We start from the raw sequence: 24,632 nt of genomic DNA on the forward strand, positions 1-24,632 counted from the left end.
TTGTACCATTCAAAAGATATATTTAGTTTAAATTGTTAATCGCTATGGTAAAGGTTCTAAAAAAAATGTCTCCCCTTTTGAAACTCATGGGTATTCACATGTTTGTCACATTTCCCTTGATATGGACGCCATTTTGAGGACTTTTGACTAGTTAAAATTTAGAACAGTGATGTTTTGAATTATTTATTACTATAGCAACAGTCTTTAGTCAACATGTCTTTAAAACCCAAAATGTGAAGTGAAGGGAGAAGTTTGCAACAAATTTGTAAATCTTGAAAATATTAGTCCGCCACGATGTTTTTACTTCTTTGCTGTGGATGCCATTTTGAGGACTTTTGATCAATTCAGATATAGAACAGTGATGTTTTGAGTTATGTATTAATGTGGAAACATCACTTTGTTAGCACATGTTAGAACAAAACAAGGAGAAAAGAGAAGTCTGCAACAAATGAGAAAATATTTGTAAATTTGGGAGCTGGGTAGTCCTGGTCGATGATACTTCAACTTTACATTTTAGTCACCATAGCAACAGTCCTAATTAATGTTCCATTATTTTGACCCACATTCATATCCTTAGGTTTCAGTCACATTTTCCCAGTTACTATGGCAACTGTCTTTAATTCCTTAAGTTTGCAACAAATTTTTAATTTTTGTTAAAAGTGCTGAAATTATAATTTTGTAAGTTTCTGAGCTGGTTAGATCTGGATGATGTTTTACTTCAACTTTAAATTGTTAATCACCATGGCAACGGTTCTAAAGAATTTTGTCATAGATATTTCTATATTTCAGTCACATTTTTGTAGTTATAGATGCCACTACTGTGATTTTTTTTTAATTATTTATTACTATGGCAACAGTCCTTATTCAACATCACTTTAAACCAAAACAGAAAAGAAAAGTTTGCAACAAATTTGCAAATTTTGTCAAAAATCTTGAAATTATAATTTATTAAATTTGTGAGCTGGTTAGTTCTGGACGATGTTTTACTTCAGTGCAATGAGATTACTTCATTGTTCCATTTTTAAAATCCACTGAGATTATGCTTCCTAAAATCACAATTCTCAACTTGTTTTTTTTCAGTTTGACACAAAAATAGTCAGAAAAAATGTTTTTGTAGCTTAATTTGGTGAAAAAAATGTAAAATATGCAAAAAAAAAAAAAAAAAAAATCCTCCCAAATAAATGTTAAGAAAAAGTACCATGATTACAGCCAAAAACAAATAAAGCGTGTATTTCCTATGCTAACGTGGCTAACGCTAATAAAGCAACAACAACCATGGCGCGTGGATTTTTGGTGTCCCTGAAAAACGATTGCACCTCGAAAGTTCCTGCCTCTTTTTTTTTTTAAATAAGAAAATTCTCCTGTTCAGTCAAATCTTGCACATTCCATCAAAACGAAACACCTTTGCACCAAACAACATTCAAAAAATCATGGCACGATACAAGTTTTTTCACCGTTTTACGAAACCTCTTTGAAAAATTCATTTATTTGTTGGTTCTTAAAATGAAAGTCCACTTTGCTTTAAAAACTGTCGTATTTATACCGTTTCCATCCTTAGTTTAAGCTGTGCAAACTCTGCAGTTATGAGTAGTGAGAGGAGAGGGCAGTATCAGAGTTTTTACAGTTTGTACAAAATCTGAAAAAAACAAACAAAATTCTTCCAGGAAACAATGTCACATGGACCAGATTCTCTTCACTGATTGGTCAGTTTAGTCTGTGACATTCCGAGTCCAGAGTGACTTCATGAAAACGGGAAAACTCCAAAAATTCAAACCACAACATCCAAGAATTTTATCCCAAACTCTGGAATTTCAAGTCTCTAAATTCCCGAGAGATTTTCCTCCCAAATGAGTACTGTCCTTGGCAGTTGAGTCCAGTTTTGCGTCGCTTTGGGGAGGTGGTAGTTTTTAAGAGTTTTTTTAGGTTTAAAGTCGTCCATTAAAAACACATGTGAGGACAGAAGAGCGCCCTCAACTGGCCAGGGCCATAGTGTCGATGACCTGCTCCAGTTTGCTGCGCAGTCTCTGTCTCCTCGCCTGCTCGTCACGCTCCAAAGCCGACAGAATCTGGAACGAAAAGAAATCAAACCAGATTTATGAAAATACACACATAATATGACAATCATGCTGGGGATGTTGTACATGTATGTCTATGACAGAATGCTCAGCAGTTACCATGGTGACATTATGCACACAACATAAACACTGCCAAAAAGATTGTTTGAAAACTCAACAAAAAAATACAAAATGGATTTAAAGAGCACATTTTCAGGAGTCTGATCAGTCTGTTCTGTTTAGATGTTTGATTTTACACATAAAGGCTAATGCTAGCTAACGTGTGACTGTAATGTTTGAGCTTAATGAAGTTTTCATTTCAAGAGCAGGATTTGAACCATCAACCTTCAGATCTGTGGGCAAACACTTCACCAAGGGGCAGTAGCTCTGTCAGTAGAGTGTATAAATGTTTTGTAGACTTTTAGTTTCGTAAAACTTTTTTTTTTACTGAGTTTTATGTTTATTGAAAAATTAACATTATTTTGATCTCGATTTAGATTTTGATTGCATGATCTTATTCTCCTGCTGTTCTTGACTCTTCTGTTGCAACACTGTAATTTTTCAATTGTGGGACAACTAAAGATTTATCTTATACGTTTCCCCTAATCATTTATAAGGCTGCATCCCAAGGATACAGGAGTTTGGGAGGGCATCTGGCACACTGGAAGGGCATCTGGCTCACCTCGTCCTTGTACTTGGTGATGTAGGAGTAGATCTCGTGCAGGGCAGACATACTGTTGAACTGGTTCATGTGGAGTCGTGACTGTTCTGCGAGGTACGCACTCATGTCCTGGTCAGAGATCACAGGCAGCCGCGAGATGTCTGCGTAGTACCTGAGCAAATACACAGACAAGTACTTCAAATACCGTGGAGGAGGAGGGGTGGAAGTAGTAGTTGCAGTACTAGTTAAGATATGCCTTTATTAGTCCCACAGTGGGGAAATTCCAGTATTGCACCGCACAGTTAAAGAACAGAAGGAAAATGGTACATGCAATAAAACAAGATAATAGATAAATAGTTTAAAATAATATAAAAAAATAGACTTAAAAATAGACTCTAATATAACATCTCCGTAAAGTGACTTGAGTATTGCACATAGGTGTGGATGAATGACACATTCTGAGCCAGGATCTGGTCCCCAGCTGTAGTAGCTGTAGTACATAGTATACGTAGTACTCAATCTTTGTTGTTGGGTCTATCTTAAGCGTAGTACTCACCTCTCGACCCAGTTCTTGTAGTTGGGGATGTCCTTGGCGTACAGTAGTAGTAGTAGTAGTAGTAGTAGTAGTAGTAGTAGTAGTACTCACCTCTCGACCCAGTTCTTGTAGTTGGGGATGTACTGGGCGTACAGTAGTAGTAGTAGTAGTAGTAGTAGTAGTAGTAGTAGTAGTAGTAGTAGTACTCACCTCTCGACCCAGTTCTTGTAGTTGGGGATGTCCTTGGCGTACAGTAGTAGTAGTAGTAGTAGTAGTAGTAGTAGTAGTAGTAGTAGTAGTAGTAGTAGTAGTAGTAGTAGTAGAAGTACTCACCTCTCGACCCAGTTCTTGTAGTTGGGGATGTCCTTGGCGTACAGTAGTAGTAGTAGTAGTAGTAGTAGTAGTAGTAGTAGTAGTAGTAGTAGTAGTAGTAGTAGTAGTAGTAGTAGTAGTAGTAGTACTCACCTCTCGACCCAGTTCTTGTAGTTGGGGATGTCCTTGGCGTACAGTAGTAGTAGTAGTAGTAGTAGTAGTAGTAGTAGTAGTAGTAGTAGTAGTAGTAGTAGTAGTAGTAGTAGAAGTACTCACCTCTCGACCCAGTTCTTGTAGTTGGGGATGTCCTTGGCGTACAGTAGTAGTAGTAGTAGTAGTAGTAGTAGTAGTAGTAGTAGAAGTACTCACCTCTCGACCCAGTTCTTGTAGTTGGGGATGTCCTTGGCGTACAGTAGTAGTAGTAGTAGTAGTAGTAGTAGTAGTAGTAGTAGTAGTAGTAGTAGTAGTAGTAGTAGTAGTAGTAGTAGTAGTAGTAGTAGTAGTAGTAGTAGTAGTAGAAGTACTCACCTCTCGACCCAGTTCTTGTAGTTGGGGATGTCCTTGGCGTACAGTAGTAGTAGTAGTAGTAGTAGTAGTAGTAGTAGTAGTAGTAGTAGTAGTAGTAGTAGTAGTAGTAGTAGTAGTAGAAGTACTCACCTCTCGACCCAGTTCTTGTAGTTGGGGATGTCCTTGGCGTACAGGAGCTTGTTGGAGGGCGAGTCTTTGCCCAGTTTGTGCTCAGACGTGGAGCACGAGTCCATGAAGGTTTGCGCCACCACAGACAGACAGGCGTCTGTGATGGAGCTTTTGTGAATGTCAAACACAAACTGAGGATTCTTGATGACGTTCACCCAGAAGCGGAGAGGCAGGCTGCAGAGACAGAGACACCGTTAAGTACCTGAGGACAAATAATGAGTGGACTTTCTGATGAGTCTGATTAAAATAAACACTTTGCAGCTGATGTCATCCACATTCCCCGGGGTTGTGACGCTAACTGGAGGCAGAATGTCTCATAATGTTTGAACATAACAGAAATGGCTCTCTTGTGTAATAACTTAACTGTGTTCTAAGGAAATAATCAACCTATTTTCTGACCCTACACTGGTATTGATTAACATCGGGCATTGGCAGATAAATAAAACCGCAGTATCAATATTGGTGTGGGAACTGAAAAAGCTGGATCGTACGTCCCTAGTTTTTATCTAAATAGGAGCAGATGCATCACAGGCTCTAGACACACGTACTAACTGGTGAGAACATAAAAGTGTCAGGTATATGCTGTGTGTATTTTCTGACCAGTTGCTCTTCCAGGTGTGTCGGACGTCGGGGTCGGAGATGCAGTGTTTATCGGCCTGTTCGTCCAGAAAGTCAAACATGTATTTAATGGCCAGAGGCAGAGCGGAGCCGCGATGAGCCGTGCTGAAGATCGTCTCAAACAGATCATCCACAAACTTCTGCAGCGTGCCCTGAGGAACAAGAGAGAAACCAGAGAGGAACATCAAACTCTGCTCCACCTGACCATCCTCTGCTCCTTCTGATCCACTCCCCTGAATCTTCTGCTCCTCTGCCCCTGTCCTCTGCTCCTTCTAACCCTCTCCTCTGAATCCTCTGCTCCTTCTAACCCTCTCCTCTGAATCCTCTGCTCCTTCTAACCCTCTCCTCTGAATCCTCTGCTCCTTCTAACCCTCTCCTCTGAATCCTCTGCTCCTTCTAACCCTCTCCTCTCAATCCTCTGCTCCTTCTAACCCTCTCTTCTGAATCCTCTGCTCCTTCTAACCCTCTCCTCTGAATCTTCTGCTCCTTCTAACCCTCTCCTCTGAATCTTCTGCTCCTCTGCCCCTGTCCTCTGCTCCTTCTGACTCACTCCTCTGAATCCTCTGCTCCTTCTAACCCTCTCTGAATCTTCTACTCCTCTGACCCACTCCTCTGCTCCTTCTGCATCCTCTGCTCCTCCTCTCACCTTAGTGACCAGCAGTCTTGTAAACCAAATCTCAGACACCATCATTCTCCCTCTGTCTCCCTCTGTCTCCCTCTGTCTCCCTCTGTCTCCCTCTCTCTCCTCTCCTCCTCCCACCCTCCTCCTCACCTTCGTGGCCAGCAGTCTGGTGAGGTAGATCTCAGACACCATCTTGCTCCCTCGGTCTCCTTCTCTCTGGTCCGAGTGGTCGTGGTTCTTGACGAGGTGCCAGAGTTTAGTTCCGCTCTCGAGGTCAGGTGTGATCATGGGGGTTCGGGAGCGGAGACTGTCGGGGCTGCTGGCTGTACGTAGCATGCTCTCTGCGAAACCAATACAGAAATACAGAGGTGTGAGAGGATATTTGGGACTTTAATAAACACGATAGAACATAAATCATTAATGTGTCTGAAGAGTGTGAAGAGACATTCACTTTAAAAACAGGAAAAACTAGTTCATTTTAAACAGTCCTGGTTCAGTCCTGGTTCAGTCCATGGTTCAGTCCCGGTTTAGTCCTGGTTTAGTCCTTTTCCTTACTGTAAAAGGCTAGTCTGCATTGATTTCCTCTGGTGTGACTCTCATTTCACACATGAATATTAAAACGTGAATATTCAAATGTGTGACCCATAAACGCTCTGCTCATTACCGACGGCAACTGTGCCACACATTAGCATAAACATACATTTTTCATGTATGTTTTGCTCCTCCATTAATTTTGAATTTGATCATTTGCTCAGTAAATAAGTTTCATTAGAGGAGTTAACATTTTCATACATTTGTCTGAAATCATTATCAAATTAAACAAACCAAGCCCAGGACTAAAGCAGGACTGAAGCAGGACTGAACCAGGAGTAAAACAGGACTGAACCAGGACTGAACCAGGACTGAACCAGGACTAAACCAGGACTAAACCAGGACTAAACCAGGACTAAACCAGGACTGAACCAGGACTGAACCAGGACTAAAACAGGACTAAAACAGGACTGAACCAGGACTAAAACAGGACTGAACCAGGACTAAACCAGGACTGAACCAGGACTAAAACAAGACTGAACCAGGACTGAACCGGGACTGAACCAGGACTGAAACAGGACTGAACCAGGACTAAACCAGGACTAAACCAGGACTGAACCGGGACTGAACCAGGACTGAAACAGGACTGAACCAGGACTGAACCAGGACTGAACCAGGACTAAAACAGGACTGAACCAGGACTAAAACAGGACTGAACCAGGACTAAACCAGGACTGAACCAGGACTAAAACAAGACTGAACCAGGACTGAACCGGGACTGAACCAGGACTAAAACAGGACTGAACCAGGACTGAACCAGGACTGAAAAAAGGACTAAACCAGGACTAAAACAGGACTAAAACAGGACTGAACCAGGACTAAAACAGGACTGAATCAGGACTAAACCAGGACTAAACCAGGACTGAACCAGGACTAAAACAGGACTAAAACAGGACTGAACCAGGACTGAACCAGGACTGAACCAGGACTAAAACAGGACTGAACCAGGACTAAAACAGGACTAAAACAGGACTGAACCAGGACAAAAACAGGACTGAACCAGGACTGAACCAGGACTGAACCAGGACTGAACCAGGACTGAACCAGGACTAAAAAAAGGACTAAACCAGGACTAAACCAGGACTAAAACAGGACTGAACCAGGACTAAAACAAGACTGAACCAGGACTGAACCAGGACTAAACCAGGACTAAACCAGGACTAAAACAGGACTAAAACAGGACTGAACCAGGACTGAACCAGGACTGAACCAGGACTGAACCAGGACTGAACCAGGACTGAACCAGGACTAAAACAGGACTGAACCAGGACTAAACCAGAACTGAACCAGGACTAAAACAGGACTGAACCAGGACTAAACCAGGACTGAACCAGGACTAAAACAGGACTAAAACAGGACTGAACCAGGACTGAACCAGGACTGAACCAGGACTGAACCAGGACTGAACCAGGACTAAAACAGGACTGAACCAGGACTAAAACAGGACTAAAACAAGACTGAACCAGGACTAAAACAGGACTAATCCAGGACTGAACAAGGACTAAAACAGGACTAATCCAGGACTGAACAAGGACTGAACCAGGACTAAAACTGGACAGTACCAGGAAAATACATCAACATTACAGTTGTTATCTGTAAAAGTTACATTAGATTTGAACATGTTTACTTGTATCTGGGAACAACAGAGAGGGAAATTTAAAACTAAAGTCTTAGCTACAGTTCCTTTAAACCCAGGACTACACATGGTCTATATCTGGACTAAGTGAGCACTGAACTAGGACTAGGGCGCGCTCTCTCACACATACACATATACACACTAGGTGGCGCTGTCTCTTACCGTATCTGCTGAGGCTCTTGGTGAAGGTGGAGGAGTTGGAGATGTTGTAGGCAGAGTTCTGTTTGGGCACCAGAGCGATCACAGAGCTGTCTGTCACCTACAGGAAATACACAAAACACATGAGAGTTCAGCGGCCTGCAGCCAGAGTACACGGGGCGTTACTCTGAGCGGGCTTGCATCTCCATGACCCTTATCTGGCCTGGAAGAGAGCCTCCTCCTGCTCGTTTCCATGGAAATGTTGTTCTTTGGCTATAATATTTCACAGTATGGGATAAAGCATATATATCTTCATGGAGAATGTTCCAAAGTATGGTTTAACTTTCTATTTTATTTTATTTTCTGTGGAATCATGCAGGTGCCACCTCCAGAAAGTTACATAATGTAGCTTTAGGCTGAAGAAAACTGTTTTTGCATGTAGTATCTGGTAATATGCGAGTGTGTTGAGTCGCAGTAGTAATAGTAGTAGTTGTAGTGTTACTTGTTGCAGTATTTGCAGTATCAGTACCTGGTAGTGCGCGAGACTGTTCAGTCTCTTCCAGTCATTGTCGATCTTCGTCGTCACGTCTTCGTCCTGGAGAATGATCCGAGCCATTCTGCCCTGTCTCCACTCTGTACAAGAAAATGACAATAAATAAAAAAAAAAAATACAATAAATATATGTAATATTCTAAATAACAGGACTATATACCAGGTCTAAAAGTGGACAAGTCACATATATTTTAATGGTCAGATTGTGCGCTGGGACCCCTCACACATCACACATTTTAGACACCAAATACCACTTAAGAAACTGTTTGGATGAGTGGACTGAACTGAGCTCAAATATGAACACAAACGCTAAAACTGAGGGTGTGGTTCCACTAGAAGAAGCTCGCACACCACCGTCTGAGAAGCACAGGTGAAGAGAGTATGTGTATGTGCCGTTTGTAAGAGTCCATGTTTAAGTCTTACCCCTGATCCAGGACCAGGACTAAACCAGGACTAAACCAGGACTAAACCAGGACTAAACCAGGACTAAACCAGGACTAGACCAGGACTAAACCAGGACTAAACCAGGACTAAACCAGGCTCCTTACCCAGGTCCATGTCTGCCGCCTTGGGTCTTTGGGAATATGGCGTTCCTTTGTAAACCGCGTCCAGGATTTTTTCTTTAACTTGAGTCACTGTGTCACAGTTTAACGTCTTCACCAGGACCTCTGGAGCATTTTCGTTCTCTGGGTTCACACAATGCAGCGTCTGAGGGGAGAGAAGAAATATCAGATACGCTCCCGCACTCCTTTAATCCTGTGTGTCAGATGCCCTTCCATCCCCCTGTATCCCTGTGTGTCAGATGCCCTACTATCTGCTTATATCTCTGAATGAGCTGTTTATCTGACATCAGACTGGCATTGTGCAGTGTTTTATGGAATATACACACAGACTCTATAGAAGTGGACTGAGTAAGTGTGAGCTCATTAAGGCTAGCAGTTATAGCGGCTAATTTGGAGCCAAGGTTCATATTTGAAATCCTGACTGGGAGTATCATAACCAAAGAGCCAAGTGAGGCTGTTGAAGGCAACGCCCTTCCCGCATGCACCGCTGGTTTGCAGGAAGCGGGTGCTTAGCAATGCTGTCAATCAGGCCTGTTGCTAATGCTAGCGGGAGCAACCTCGGGGTCTGATTGGTCTGTTATTACATACAAAAAAGCCAAATAAATACTCCAGGATCATGTAGAATGGGTTAACGGGTGACAGCAGCAGTTACAGAGAGAGGGCCCACAGTTTTTCATGTTTGGATATTTGCGTGTGGTTGTGTAGTGTAGATGTCTGCAGATGTCTGAGTGTGGTTGTGTGGTGTATAAATGTTTCGTAGTGTTGCTTTACCAGGGTCTTGTAGTCGATCTGCTGTCTGATCAGCTTGTCTTCGCTGAGGGAGTACCGCGCTTCACCAGTGATGGCGTCGATGGGTCCCTTCTCCATCTGCTGCTTCATGGCACAGTAGAGCATGAACAGGGGCTCTCCAGCACACTCCTACAGGACGGAATATAAACAAAGGCAACACCATAGTTAAAGAGGTGGTACTTTACTTCTATGGGGTATTAAAGAGGAGGCATTTTATTAGGGCATATTCAAGCTAATTTTTCATGAAAGTCAGACTAGTTTGAACAATCACAGTACAGAGATGTGGGCGGGGACAGGGGGTAGGTGAAAACAGTAGCCAAAGCTCTAAAGCCTCAAAAGGAATACAAGCGGCTCTCGACACTTCATATGAGTGTTTTACCTTGAGGAACTTGTACAGGAGGAAGGTGAACCAGTTCGTCAACATCTTCTCGGCCACAGACTCAGTTCTGAGGAAAAACACAATGGTTTTGTCACTTGGAGCTTTCACTTGTCTCTCTCCTCATCAACAGGTTCTGAGCGCTGAACATTAAGGAGATTATTTTATGTGTAAATGTAAATTGCTCACGTTTGAGACTTATAAATCTGAAACATAGTCAGTTTAAAATTTCGTGTTCATCCTCTGAGCTGAAGGTTGCCAGTTAGAAACCTGCTCTGCCACTTTCATACTGCAAATATCCCATGGTATCCCACGTCCTGAGCAGTAGTGTGGGGTGGTTCTTGTGTGAATGGTACGACTGATAGTACTAATACTTCATTATGTAATACCTCCTGAGCAGTAGTTTGGGGTGGTTCTTGCTCTCTAGATTCTTGTCGATCAGATCAGAGAGCAGCTGTTTTAGGACCCCGGTGGCGTACTCCATCTCCCCCTGCAGGGCGGTCATGATCAGAGACGCCACGTTCCCTCGGTCTCGCATCGAAAATGACCTTTGACCCTCCAGAGTGCGGATAAAGGTCAACAGGAAGTGCTTCTTGGTCAGTAGCTGTCCGAATAGGGTCAAAGACTTCTCCACGTTCGCCGGCACCTGCAGGGGGTGAAAGACACACAAGATATTAGATAGATAAGGATAAAAAAAATTGATATTGATTGCCATTTTAAAATTGTGTGGTACAGTATTTAGTCCTGGCTAAATCCTGGTTTAGTCCAGGTTTAGATCAGTTTTAGATCAGGTTTAGTTCTGGCTTAGTCCTCCTTTTAGTCCTCCTTTTAGTCCTCCTTTTAGTCCTCCTTTTAGGCCTCCTTTTAGGCCTCCTTTTAGGCCTCCTTTTAGGCCTCCTTTTAGGCCTCCTTTTAGTCCTCCTTTTAGTCCTCCTTTTAGTCCTCCTTTTAGTCCTCCTTTTAGTCCCTATTTCAGTCCCTGGTTTGGTCTAAGTTGGTAGCCAGTTCAAAGCTGTTTTTTTTTTGTCCTGGTTGAGTCCTGGTGCAGTCCTGGTTTTAAATGCAGTTCTGTACTAACCATTACCTCCATCTCCTTGAGCACCGGGTGGTCCTCGATCCCCGGGAACAGGACCCTCATGGCGTAGGTCCGATAGTCCAAGAACGGAATACCGGCTCCATCCAACTCCTGAGTCAACTCATGGATGTCTGTCTGCAGCTCTGCGAAGGCTGGAGAGAGGAAAGAGAGAGGAAAGTGAGAGGAAGGAGAGAGGAAGGAGAGAGGAGGAGAGAAGAAGGAAAAGAAGAAAGAGAGGAGAGAGATATTTGAAATATATATTATATATACATAAGCCTGTAATACAACCTCTAGTTCTTTTTGAAGTAATTAAAAGTAAAAGTAAAAATTTGGAACAAACACTTCATGTATTTTTTGGTGGATTTCAGATGTAATATTAAGCAGCTCATTACTAATTTTACAGTGAGGGGGAAACTAAAAACGATTTGTCTGAACCATAGACTGTATATATCTCTGGACATAACTAACCTGCTAGCCACCAAATAGGAAGTCACTTTGTATTGAAACACTGTGGCCCCTCTCTCTGTAACTGCTGCTGTCAGACTCCACAGTTTGGTCTAAAAATGTTTGTATTAACCCGCTCTACATGATGCTGTTTTTTTTATTTCACTATTGTGTCCATAAATCAAGATATGAACGTTAATCAAAGATCTTTCCTCGAAGTTGCTCCCTTTAGTAGCAAGTAGTAGTTGTTTTAGTAACAACAGGTTTGATTGACTGTGTTGCCAATTCCCCGCTCCCTGCAAAGCCACTAGTGCAGGTGGGACGGGGCGTTGCCTTCAACAGCCTTACTCCTGAGTGGCTTTTTGGTTGCTATGATACTTGCAGTCACAATTCAAAATATGTAACTCGCTCCAAATTGGCCCGTATAACTGCTGCCTCGATGAGCTTCATTTAACTGAAGCCAAACGCTAAGGGTGACGTCACACTCCCTTAGTCCACTTCTACAGAGAGGCTATGGACCGGCCTTTATTTTAAACACACAGATGTATTCTGCATTCTCTTACTCTTGATTGCCAATCTTAAAACAACAATCCTTTTCTGTATAATTTGGTGCTTTGTAAACAACTTAAACATCTGCTAGACTCCAGTGTAATCAGCCTGCTCCTCATTAACCCAGAGAATAACCCAGAGAGGAACGGAAACAAAAGCCCAATCTGTGCATCTGAAGACTGCCATTTAATCGGGACATGTTTGCACCAAACACTCGAGCAATAATGGCTCCTTTTGGTAAATATGAAAAATAAATGTGTATAAAGCTCTGACTGTGGCTGTACCTGATGTTAAACTGTCTGAAAAACATAAAAACAAAACAAGCCCATTTTAAACTTTTTGCAGTGAAAATTATTCCTCATTTATTAACCACGATGAGTTTATAAGAGCTTTGCACAACTTTCCTGGCACTAGAGCAGAGTTTTGTCATGACAGTGAAGTTAACGTGATTATGGGACAGTAAAACAGTTTAGTGCAGTCGACTTATTTTGAGCTAAACAGCTGCACTGTATTTTGCTCAAATACATGGGAAGATTCATTTTTTTCATTTTAACATCAAACATCTGGGGGTAGAATGGGTGAGACATGGGGAGGAGGTGTGGAGGTAGAATGGGTGAGACATGGGAGGAGGAGGGGAGGTAGAATGGGTGAGGCATGGGGGAGGAGGGGAGGTAGAATGGGTGAGACATGGGAGGAGGAGTGGAGTTAGAACGGGTGAGACAAGGGGAGGAGGTGTGGAGTTAGAACGGGTGAGACAAGGGGAGGAGGTGTGGAGGAAGAATGGGTGAGACATGGGAGGAGGAGTGGAGGTAGAACGGGTGAGACATGGGGAGGAGGTGTGGAGGTAGAACGGGTGAGACATGGGAGGAGTGGAGGTAGAACGGGTGAGACATGGGAAGAGAAGTGGAGGTAGAGAAGACCCAAAGTGGGAGATGAAGGGGCAACATAGGAGCAAGTATCAGGAGAGTGTGGGGAGTAGCACCTTAACATCTGGAGGGAGAAGGGGGGAGGTAGGGGAGATGAAGGGCTGAGACAGAGGGGTGAGACAGAGGGGTGAGGAGGTGGAGGGGGCAGGTCTCGGGAAGGACGGGTATGAACATTTGGAGAGGGCACCCAAACATCTGGAGGGAGAGGGGGAGAAGTGGGCGAGATGAAAGGGTGAGACAGAGGACAGTGAGGAGGGGGGACCGGGGGGAGGAGGTCTGCGGGGGTGTGGACATCTGGGAGGAGAGCACCCAAACATCTGGAGGAGACACTGATCAAAGCTCTGATCCACCAGGGACCAAAAACTCCGACTGACTGATATGGCTCCAGAGCTCACATTAGACAGAGGAAAAGAGGAGGAAAAGAGGAGGAAAAGAGGAGGAAAAGAGGAGGAAAAGAGGGGGAGGATTGGATGGATTTTAGCTCCTCACGGCACATACGGACACTATGAGTTTGAGAAATAAAAGGGTACCATGGTAATTATTCATTTAACAGTTACTTAAATGTGACGTAAGGGGAAATTTTACATCCAACTTGACTTAGAACTGAGGACTCAAAACACATCGAAGTCATTAAAGAGGAGGTGTGATTATATTCAGATCACCGTGTTAACTTTTATTGTTTTGAAAATGCTGTATTCGTTGAGTCTCGCCTCCCTTTGCTCCCCGTGCTAAGTCACTCCCCCTTCAGAGCGCTATCACAACACAATCGGCGGCATCCCACTAATGAAACTACTGCATCACATCGGGTTTGTCAAGTTGCTGTGCAGTTTTGTCATGTTTTTTGTATATTTACGGAGCACGGGTGACGTAGGCTTGTGGGCAGGAGCCGTATATCTATCAGATGCCCTCCCCGTGTGTGTCAGATGACCTCCCCGTGCGTGTCTGTGGTGGTACCTTCTTTACACTCCAGCGCGACTCTGGACTCTAGGTTGTCCATCTGGAGCTGCAGCCTCTTGAGCGTGCGGTCGGCGTCCCTAGACTTCCGTTTGTACGCAATGAGCACGATGATGATGACGAGGAGCAGAAGGCCTCCTCCTCCCCCGATCCCAATGATGGCCGGAAGAGTGAGGACGGAGTCGGAATAGATCTGGAGAGTGCCTGGTGAATACACGAAGCCCCCCACTCGGATCTGAGGGAGAAAGGGGGAGAGAGACGCAGAGAGGGGAGAGAGAAAGGGAGAGAGGGAGGGAGAAAGGGAGGGAGACAAAGGTAAAGGTTAGATACAAGGAAACGCTCAGTGAGAATTCCCATGACTAACTCGTGTGCGTTAATTCTGCATAAAACATAAGTAGTCCGGCGATAGTTACATTACATTCTATTATCCTTATTTGGCCCCGCCCACTTTTGTCATAAACGTGACTTAACTGCTCTTTCTTTGTGGTGACACTTCTGGTTAAGCAGGAATCCCTTTCATTTCAATGGAAAATTTGGGAAAAGTTTTGCCGTTGATTTGTGTAAAATGTTCCGTGTTCATGTGACCAACAAGTCGACACCAGCGATTTTCTGAGGCTTTAAAACGGCTCTGTGTCTGTAGAGAACTGTCAACTGTCAAGATCAGCCCCATGCAAAATAATACAACCCCGGTGACGACGGCAGTGCCCACGGCAACGTCCAGAATAAGGCAGATATCACCGATTTGTGGTCATCACCATAGCAACGGGTCAATGAATGTTCAACTGCTGTGAGTAGAACGATTCTGTGCGGCGCATCATCAAAGCTCACTGCACTCTTCAGCATTTCAACTTTGATAAATATAGAAATATGTCTTGTGTTGAATGAAAAAGAGAGAAAAAAAGATGATTTCAAAGAAGTGAAGACTCAATTCAAAATATAGAATTTTTGCCCTAATTATCCCAGTTTTGAATAGAATATTAAAAAAAAACAAGAATCCCAGTTCTGAGTTTTCATTAAAAATCTGTTTCCTTTATAAATAATGAGCTGTGGCACTGTCTGTAATGTAGGTCACCAACATCTCTCCTCCTCTGCCTTGTTACGCTCATCCCTCGCTTCTCTCCTCCTCTCACTTTTCTTTTCTCCTCTCCTCTGCACTCATCCCTTGCTTTTCTATCCTCTCCTCTGCATTCATGTTTCACTTTTCCTCCCTCTCCTCCTTTCTACCCTCTGCCTCTTTATGTTCATCCATTGCTTCTCCTCTCGTTTTTCTATAATGTCCTTTGTGCATCCACCTTTCACTTTTCTTTCCTCTCCTCCTTTCTACCATCTGCCTATTTACATTCATCCCTCGCTTCTCCTCTTGTTTTTATCCTCTCCTCTGTGCATCCATCCCTCACTTTTATGTCCTCCCCTCCTCGATCTCATTCCTCATTTCTCCTGTCACTTTCTCTCCTCTCCTCTGTGCTTCAATCCCTCACTTTTTGCCCTCTCCTCTGTTCCTCATCCTTCACTTTTCTGTCATCTCTTCTGGTCCTTGCCCCTCACGTTTCTGACCTCTCCTCTGCGCTCTCATCCCTTGGTTTTCTCTTCTCTCCACCTCTCGATTTTCTGCCTCTTCATGCACATCCCTCTCTTTCTCCCATCTCCTATGTGCATCATCCCTCTCTCTCCTTTTCCCCTCACACCCTTCCCTCGTTTTTCATCAAATACTTGACAAAAGAAGTCAATAAAATGCACAAAAATAATCCCCTTTCCTCCCAAATGTTCCGTGTGTGTTTGAATGGAACTGGGGTGTGACCAATCAGAGGGCTCAGAGGGAGGAGAGAAGGAGGGACGGTAAACAAAGAGAAGAGAGGAAGAGAAGGAGGAGGAGAGGTGAGAGAAGAGCAGACAGAGAAGAGGAGGAGGTGAGAGGAGAGGAAGAGAAAGGAGAGTAGGAGAGACAAGAGAGGAGAGGAGGAGAGGGAGGGAGAGCAGAGCAGGAGAGGAGAGAGGAGGAAGTAGAACAGAGAGAAAAACAAAGGAGCAGAGAGATGAGAGGAGAGCAGGAGAGACAAGAGAGAAGAGGAGGGGGAGAAGAGAGGAGAGCAGGAGAGGAGAGTAGAGGAGAGAGGAAGAAGGAGAACAGAGAAAAACAGAGGAGGGGAGAGATGAGAGGAGAGCAGGAGAGACAGTAAACAGAGAGAAGACAGGACGGGGGGGAGGGGGAGGAGAGAGGAGGAGAGGAGAGAGTAGAGCGGGAGAGACAAGAGAGGAGAGGAGAGAAGGAGAGACAGGAGAGGAGGAGGGATGGTAAACAAAGAAGAGAAGACAAGGAGGAGGAGAGGAGGAGGAGAGGGAGAGGAGAGTGGAGAGACAAGAGAGGAGGAGAGAAGAGAGGAGAAGGGGGAGGAGGAGCAGGAGAGACAAGAGAGAAGAAGAGAAGGGGGTGAAGAGAGCAGAGCAGGAGAGGAGAGAGGAGGAAGGAGAACAGAGAGAAAAACAGAGGAGGGGAGAGATGAGAGGAGAGCAGGAGAGACAAAAGAGGAGAGGAGGAGGGGGAGGAGAGGGGAGAGCAGGAGAGGAGAGTAGAGGAGAGTAGAGAGGAAGAAGGAGAACAGAGAGAAAAAAGAGGAAGGGAGAGACAAGAGGAGAGTAGGAGAAACAGAGAGAGAAGAGAGGAGGTGAGAGAAGAGGGAGAGGAGAGATGAAAGCAGGAGAGATAGTAAACAGGGGAGAGGAGGGAGGACAGAGGGGAGAGAGAGGGAAGAGATGACAGGGCGAAAAAGGGGGAAAGGGGAAAAAAGAGGAGAGGAGAGAGGAGGAAAATGGAGGAAAGAAGTAACAGAAAGGAGGGGAGAGGGAGGACAAAGGAAGAGAGAGAGAAAGTTGGAAGGAGAGGAAGGGAGAGAAAAGAGGCAGAGGGAGGGAAAAGGGAGGGGGAGAGGAGTAATTCAAAGATTTAGTTTGAATGGGTGGAACAAAAAATGGAGAAATGGAAGATGAATGGAGGATGAATAACAGGGAGAAAAGCAGATGAAATTGAAGTGAGGGATGAGAGAAAGAGGAGAGAGTGATAAGAGGATGGAGAGAGGGAATGAGAGGAGAGAGGCAGAGGAGTAATTTAAAAATTTGTTGTGGGTGGATTGAATGAAAGAAATAGGACAGAGAGAGGAGAGGAAGAGAGAAAGAAGAGGAGAGAGGGGGAAAGGAGTCATTTAAAGATTTGGTTTGAATGAAGGGAACGAAAGAATGAAATAAATGGAAGGTGGATGGACATGAATGATGGGGAGAAGAGGGAGGGATGAGAGAAAGAAATAAAGAAAAGAAGTAATTAAAAAAAATGTTTTTAATGGGTGGAACAAAAGGATGAATGATCGGGAGAAAAAAAGACAGGAGCAAGAGATGAGAGAGAAAGAGGAGAGAGCGATAACAGGATGGAGAGAGTGAGTGAGGGGAGAGGGGGAGAGAGTCATTTAAATATTTGGTTTGAATGTGTGGAACGAAAGAATGATGAAATGGAGGATGAGTACACATGAATGACAGGGAGAGAAGCAAAGAAGATAGAAGTGAGGGAGATGAGAGAAGGGGCAGATAGAGAGAGAGGAGGAAGGAAGGGAGTAAGAGAGGGAAGAAAGAATATCTTGGTCGTGCTTTGGTGATATCTGAGTCGTGTTTTGGTGATATTTTGGTGATATCTTGGTCGTATTTTGGTGATATTTTGGTGATATCTTGGTCGTGTTTTGGTGATATTTTGGTGATATCTTGGTCGTGTTTTGGTGACACTGTGCTGACTTACGGTGACTTTATGCTCCCCGGTGAGGTTGGGCCATTCACACAGGAGTTGACTCTCAGACAGAGTTAAAATACAGGGAGTATCTCCGATCAGGACGGTGTAGTTGAGTTTAGAGTTTCCTGGAGCCAGAGGGATCAGGTTACGGCCCTGTAAAATACACAAAACAAAATATGTCATGAAATATCTGGTGTTTTGGTTCAAGATGATTATAGGATCAGAAAGAAGAATGGGTTGTTTGGGTTTGCCAGGGTTCAATGCTGAAATCCAGTTGGTTTAAACCTAAAATGCCTCTCTCTGATCTGAATGGTCACTACCTAAACCCCAGCACCTGCAGACAATCATGAATCAGTGCTAGTGCAGACTCTGCAGCTCAGTGAGTGAATTCTGGAGGTTTGTTTCTACAGTGAATTCAGATTTACATGACATTTTGCACTCGAAATTGTGGTAGTGAAACAAATTTGGACTTTAAAAACACACAGGAGACTTTCTAGCAGATAATGATCTAGAATTAGCCACATGTTATTAGCCAGTTGCTAGCTTCAATCTGCAGATTGTATTAGAGGCAATACCAATGCTAAGGTGAACAATCTAACCTTGGTCTACCCCTCTCGCTATAGTCCCCAGCTTATTCTTCCTCTCCTCTTCTCTCTCTCTCTCTCTCTCGAATACCTCTCCCATCCTCTCAATTTCTTCTCTTTTTCTCCTGTGCCTCTCCCTCTTCCTCTCTGATCTCTTTCTCCTCCCTCTCTGTATTTTCCCTCTTCTCTCACTCATTCTCTCTCCCCCTTCTCTCTCTCCCTCACCTTCTCTCTGTCCATCACTCTCCACCCATACCTCTCTCAGAACCCTCTCTTTTCCTTCTCCCTCCCTCTTTCCCTCTCTTCCTCTCCTGTTTGTACATTAGTGACAGCAGAATATTAAAGGTAAAAGGTATGAAGGTATTAAAGGTATGAAGCTGTTTGTTGCTTCAGTCTAAACTCATCCTGATGGAAGCACAAAAGGACATTATTATCCGTGAAATTGTATTAAAATGGAGTCTTCACAGCTTTGACGTTCAGGAAAAAAGGAGAGAGAGAACAGAGATGTGAGGAGGTGTGGAGCGTCTGCGCTCACATTTTTAAACAGAGGAAAGAGCTTTACCATGGTATAACCTCTCTAACCTACCAGGTATGTCTGACGAGTCTAAGGCTAAATGTTGTACATTCTTTTTGTATAACCGCGCCGTAGTCCCTGCAACAGTTAATCACTCTATCACTACACTGTGGGCATCACCATAGCAACGGCTAAACAAATTAAGTACTGTTAGGAGGCTAAAACAGAAATAACCAACGCTTTGAACATGGACAGACAAAAGGTTGTCAGATTTAAAAGTGAACTTTCAGTTTGTAGGAGCAAGGTACATGTGGATCCATCGACTCTGGCTCCAATTCACTTTCCATTGAAAGGCCCTTCTCTCTGTAACTGCTGCTCAGGCTCGTCATTTTGGTCTTAAATGTTCATATAACCCGTTCTATATGATCCTGGGGTTTTTATTTCGCTATTGTGGCCGTAAAGCAGGATATGAACATTAAAAACAGACAAATCAGGCGCCTTCTTTCCCTGGGGTTGCTCCCACTATCATTAGCAACAAATTCGATTGACAGCTTTGCTAAACGCTCGCCCCCTGCTAAACCAGCAGGGAAGGGGCGTTACCTTCAACAGCCTCGCTCCGGATTTGCTCTTTGGTTGCTATGATACTCGTGCAAATTGGCCCCTATAACTGTTAGCCTCAATGATCTTCATTTGGTCGGAGTCGTAGTCCACCTCTTCATACAGTCTATGCTTCAGACAGTTTAACACACTCCTCACCGTTTAATCATTACATATTTTACTTCTATGGGGTATTAACTCTACTTGTAGTAGTAACATTCAGTATTGTTCAGTAGTAGTTGCAGTTGTCACTAACAGTGTGAGCAGCAGTACCTTGCGGGAGAGGCGAGAGCTTGTAGTTGTAGTAGCAGCAGCAATAGAAGTAGATGCAGTGTTGGTAGTAAAAGTAGTAGTAGTATCTTGTGTATGAGAGAAGAACTTGTAGAAATAGTGGTAGAAGTAGTAGCAGTAGTAGCAGTAGTAAAAGTAGTAGTAGAAGCAGTAGTAGTAAGAGGAGTAGTAGCGGAAGTAGCTGTAGTAGTTGTAGTAAAAGTACCTTTAGTATAAGTGGAGAGCTTGGCTTTAGCTCCAGGAGCCCTGTAGGACTGAGTTGTTCAAACACAGGGTCGGGGTGGTAGGTGAAGCTCTCATTGATCACCAGCAGAGGGCGGACATGGTCCATAATGAACCCGACCTCGTCTGGACTCGACCCGGTCTCTGAGAAGCTTCTGTCACCCCCGGCCACAGAGGGCGCTAGACACAGCATCACCGTGTTGTTCAGCACCGTGCAGTTCTGAGGAGAGAGGAAGAGGTGAGTGTGGGAGCATGTTATGGCTCTATTAAAAAAACTGGATAGGCTATAGCTGCTTAGAACTGTCTCGAGTTTGCCTAGTGGCCACTCATTGGTACTACAATGAAAACTCCCTCCTGCCTGGAAAATATTTTTCTCATAGAGCGCAATGTAATCACAAACTGCTCCACCACAGACGTACCTAGACGCTAAAGGCTAAACTGGTGACACGCGTCACTGAGCTCCGCCCCATTCCTCTCAAACTGGCGGCCATGTTTGAAGAGATCTATAATAAGACCTGGGCTGTGTCCGCATAAAGCGTTTCTATGTAAAGTTGCTTGCGTTACCTTGAGCTGTTAGCAGAGCAATAATTTTAAACATCTCAGACAAAAATTTATAACGCAGTCCATTTACATGAGACCCAGTCTGACCTGTACAGTTATTATTAGTCCACAAAGACTTGTGCCAGTCCAACATTTATGACACAAATCAAGTTTAACATGGCCTGAGTGTAGTGAGCTGAGTGTCCGAATCGCTCTGTGAGTCTCCTAAAGACTGCAGAGCTGTGGAGTGAGTCTCTATAGGGTCTTCTAAAGAGTGCAGGGATGTGGACTAAAGGGGGGCTGGGGGGGGGGGCATGTGGACACAGCCTTGGTTAAGGCACTCCCCCTTTGTCCTCATAGGAGCTCGACTAGTGGCCGCTCCTGGTACTGCAGCTGTGTCCATAGAGGGTTATGGTTGGTGTCCATGGTACAGAGGCAGTGCCTGTCTATGCTCACTGACAGGGATCTGCTGATAGGGCTCGTGCGCAGACGAGCAACGTCTTTCCACAGTTTGAGTCTGACTGAATTAGCGTCAATCATGCTAGTCGTTAGCTTGACAACATATTAGATTTTATTTCCCAGAAACTGTCAAAAATGTCTGAAATTTTGATGCAGATTTGGTTCTGACTCAAATTGGGGAATCATAGATGTGGGCCATTGAACCAGGACTAAATCAGGACTAAATCAGGACTAAACCAGGACTAAACCAGGACTAAACCAGGACTGAGCAATGTAAGCAGGAAGATGTAGTAGAAGTAAAAATGCTAAAAGCGGCCTGGTCCATCTGCACGCGGCGCACGTTTGGAACTAGATTAAACGAGTGTAAAATGAAACTAATTAAACGTGTGAGCTGCGAGCAGAGGAGGAACGTGATTGGCTGATTACATCTTTATAACAACATAATGATACAAGAGTAATCAGAGAAGGACCACGACAACTAATCAGGTTATGTCATCAAAAAAAAGAGGGGGGGAGAGAAGAGGGAGAAGAGTGTGAAAGAGGGAGGGAGGTGAGATAAGAGAGAGAGGGAGAGAAGGGGAGGGGGAGAGAGAGAGGTGGGAGAGTGAGAGAAAAGAGAGAGGGGGAAAGATGGGTAGGGAGAGGAGAGAAAGGGAGAGAGAGGAAGAAAGGGGAGGAGGAAAAGAGGGACGGGGTGAGATACCAGATGGAGGGAGAGAGAAAGAGGAGAGGGAAGGGTATGTAAAAAGGGGGAGGGAGAAGAGGGAGTAAGAGAAAAAGAGGGAAGGAGAGAGGAGAGGAGAGGGGAAATGGAGATATGAAAAGGGGGAGGGAGAAGAGGGAGTAAGAGAAAATGAAGGGAGGGAGCTAAAAAGCGGAGAGGGGGAATGGGGAGATGTAAAGGAAGAGGGAGAAGAGGGAGCAACAGAAAAAGAGGGAGGGGAGAAAGGGATGAGGTTTGGAAAAGTGCATGAGTAAAATAAGATTGAAGTTTGAGTTTTAAATGTGTTTCTGACTCACGTTTTCAGACTGAGCTGATCCGTACTTCGCCCTCATCTTCGGCTCTTTGATCGTCGCCAAGTTTGTCCCAGTGACCGTTACCATGGTACCGCCACTGTAAACAAACAACAGGAGAGTCAGGCGCCCGCCCACTGTGTCAGATTTGTGTCAGATGCCCTCCTGTCCTCCTATATTCCTGTGCATCAGATACCCTCCCTGTGTGTCAGATGCCCTCCCTGTGCGTCAGATGCCCTCCCTGTGCGTCAGATGCCCTCCCTGTGCGTCAGATGCCCTCCCTGTGCGTCAGATGCCCTCCCTGTGTGTCAGATGGCGTCAGACCCCCTCCTTTACCTGGCGATGCTCCAGTCCGGTTCTATCTTCAGAATGGTGGGGTCTTCGGTGTAGTTGAACTTGACCTCTGGATTTCGGAGCTCGGCCGCGTTTATGTCGACCATGACGGGAGTGAGTCCAGGAGCCTGTCCCCCCGGAGTCACACACACGATCTCCCTTGGTCCACGTCTATGGAAAGTAGAGAGATTTAAGGAATTATGCAGAGACTTTAACCATGTTCTAGTTGTTTCTTCTCTTTGACCCTCTGAAGTTGTGTTTGGAGTGATTAATTTTGATTTACTAAGAATTATGTACTTTAAATTGATTAGATACTCAGCCTTTTTAACCACAAACAAAAGAGCAGTGTAGTCACGTTTTTGCAATAATCTCATTACATCTGTGTATTTCAGTTTGCAGTTTCAATGCTGAAATCCAGTTGGTTTAAACCTAAAAAGTCTTAAAAGGACTCTCTCTAGTCACTACCTAAACCCCAGCAACTGCAGCCAATCATGAATAGATGCCCGTGGAGCCTTTGCGACAGTAACACCTCCACGGAGACAATCAGGTAGCAAACCCTCCACCAGAAATGTAGCAAAAGACAAAGTTTAAATCTGTCAACTGGACTGGAAATTAACACATCTTTGACGCACCTCTCAAAGTTGCAGGAGTGGAGTCCGATCTTGACGTAGACGGCGCTGCCCGAGTTAAGATGGCTGCCCTCAATGGTGATCCTGGTGCCGCCTGAGAGAGGCCCAGAAGAGGGATGCACCCGGGTGAAGTACGGGGACTGAAGAGGGACAAACAAACAAAACATATATCAAAATGTCAAAGTATGGAGCCCGAGGAGGGACAAAACACATTCAATAAATATACTGGAGGAGAGGTGAAGTATGGGGACTGAAGAGGGACAAAAAAACATACAGAACAGAGAACAATCACCCACTGCCCCCTGATTATTCACTGATTATAGTGGTTACCATGACAGGTCAATAGATATGTTTGAAAAAAGTGCCGTACCACAAACGTGAAAGCTCTGGAGGACACGGCCTTGTAGTCTGGATGGTTACAGTCTCTGACACACACCTCCACCTGAGCCTCCTGCACGCGGTATCCTGTGGCATCGTTCAGCTTGCACACGATTCTGAAAGTATACACATATACATTATAACACAGGGATACAGGAGGACGGGAGGGCATCTGACACACAGGGACACAAGAGGACGGGAGGGCATCTGACACGCAGGGACACAGGAGGACGGGAGGGCATCTGACACGCAGGGACACAGGAGGACGGGAGGGCATCTGACACGCAGGGACACAGGAGGACGGGAGGGCATCTGACACGCAGGGACACAGGAGGACGGGAGGGCATCTGACTTACTGCTCTGCACTGATGTACTCGTCTTCTTGAGGCTGACAGGTCACTTTTCCGATGCGCACTCCATTCTGAATGTCTTTGAACTGGAGACCCAGATTCTCCCCAGAGATGGTGAGCATAGTGCCCCCCTGTCGAGGCCCGGTCTCGGGGTGCAGCTGAGGGGAGAGACGGAGGAGATGGGAAAAAATATTAGTGTTGCCTTGATACTAAAATTCCAAACTTGACTTTGATACTAAGGAATAGACTCGATACCCAATACCAATTCCGATACCATGAAAAAAATACTCTGTCTTGAGATAATAGAGTGTGATTTTCAACATTGATTGGTGGCACTTTCTTTTATATTCTCATCAATGGGACTTTTTAGTATCAATACCTGCGAACAATGAGTATCTAGTTTCAATACTAGTTTTAGTATTGATTAGTATCTGATTTTAGAGCAGAGGCCTGTCTTCTGGACGGAACCAGGGCTCAACCAGGGCTCAACCAGGACTAAACCAGGGCTCAACCAGGGCTAAACCAGGGCTAAACCAGGGCTAAACCAGGGCTAAACCAGAACTAAACCATGACTAAACCAGGACTAAACCAGGGCTAAACCAGGGCTAAACCAGGACTAAACCAGGACTAAACAAGGATTAAACCAGGGCTAAACCAGGGCTAAACCAGGACTAAACCAGGACTAAACCAGGGCTAAACCAGGGCTAAACCAGGGCTAAACCAGGGCTAAACCAGAACTAAACCATGACTAAACCAGGACTAAACCAGGGCTAAACCAGGGCTAAACCAGGACTAAACCAGGACTAAACAAGGATTAAACCAGGGCTAAACCAGGGCTAAACCAGGACTAAACCAGGACTA

At 44.6% G+C, this 24,632-nt stretch overlaps 1 protein-coding gene across 2 annotated transcripts in view; it reads right to left on the minus strand.

Moving 5' to 3' along the window:
• Window positions 1–1,182: 1,182 nt before the first annotated feature.
• The window catches only part of LOC117370751 (plexin-A1-like), a 135,450-nt gene continuing 112,000 nt past the window's right edge, over window positions 1,183–24,632 (minus strand). Inside the window, exons 13-32 of one of the 2 annotated variants that reach the window (XM_033966280.2) lie at window positions 23,778–23,929; window positions 23,414–23,537; window positions 23,047–23,183; window positions 22,418–22,585; window positions 22,088–22,181; window positions 20,052–20,288; window positions 17,870–18,013; window positions 14,092–14,326; window positions 11,228–11,370; window positions 10,533–10,789; window positions 10,147–10,213; window positions 9,750–9,896; window positions 8,964–9,123; window positions 8,393–8,496; window positions 7,888–7,984; window positions 5,649–5,839; window positions 4,859–5,028; window positions 4,220–4,432; window positions 2,737–2,887; window positions 1,183–2,066 (exon numbers count right to left, since the gene is read on the minus strand). In XM_033966280.2, coding sequence (XP_033822171.1) covers window positions 1,971–2,066; window positions 2,737–2,887; window positions 4,220–4,432; window positions 4,859–5,028; window positions 5,649–5,839; window positions 7,888–7,984; window positions 8,393–8,496; window positions 8,964–9,123; window positions 9,750–9,896; window positions 10,147–10,213; window positions 10,533–10,789; window positions 11,228–11,370; window positions 14,092–14,326; window positions 17,870–18,013; window positions 20,052–20,288; window positions 22,088–22,181; window positions 22,418–22,585; window positions 23,047–23,183; window positions 23,414–23,537; window positions 23,778–23,929 — 3,087 coding nt within the window. In that variant the 3' untranslated portion in view covers window positions 1,183–1,970. Of the gene's footprint in view, window positions 2,067–2,736; window positions 2,888–4,219; window positions 4,433–4,858; window positions 5,029–5,648; window positions 5,840–7,887; window positions 7,985–8,392; window positions 8,497–8,963; window positions 9,124–9,749; window positions 9,897–10,146; window positions 10,214–10,532; window positions 10,790–11,221; window positions 11,371–14,091; window positions 14,327–17,869; window positions 18,014–20,051; window positions 20,289–22,087; window positions 22,182–22,417; window positions 22,586–23,046; window positions 23,184–23,413; window positions 23,538–23,777; window positions 23,930–24,632 lie in introns of both variants that reach the window. The other variant, XM_055221788.1, reaches the window with a different exon arrangement.

The sequence above is a fragment of the Periophthalmus magnuspinnatus genome, chromosome 5 (genome assembly GCF_009829125.3).
Source record: "Periophthalmus magnuspinnatus isolate fPerMag1 chromosome 5, fPerMag1.2.pri, whole genome shotgun sequence".
Taxonomy (NCBI): Eukaryota; Metazoa; Chordata; class Actinopteri; order Gobiiformes; family Gobiidae; genus Periophthalmus; species Periophthalmus magnuspinnatus.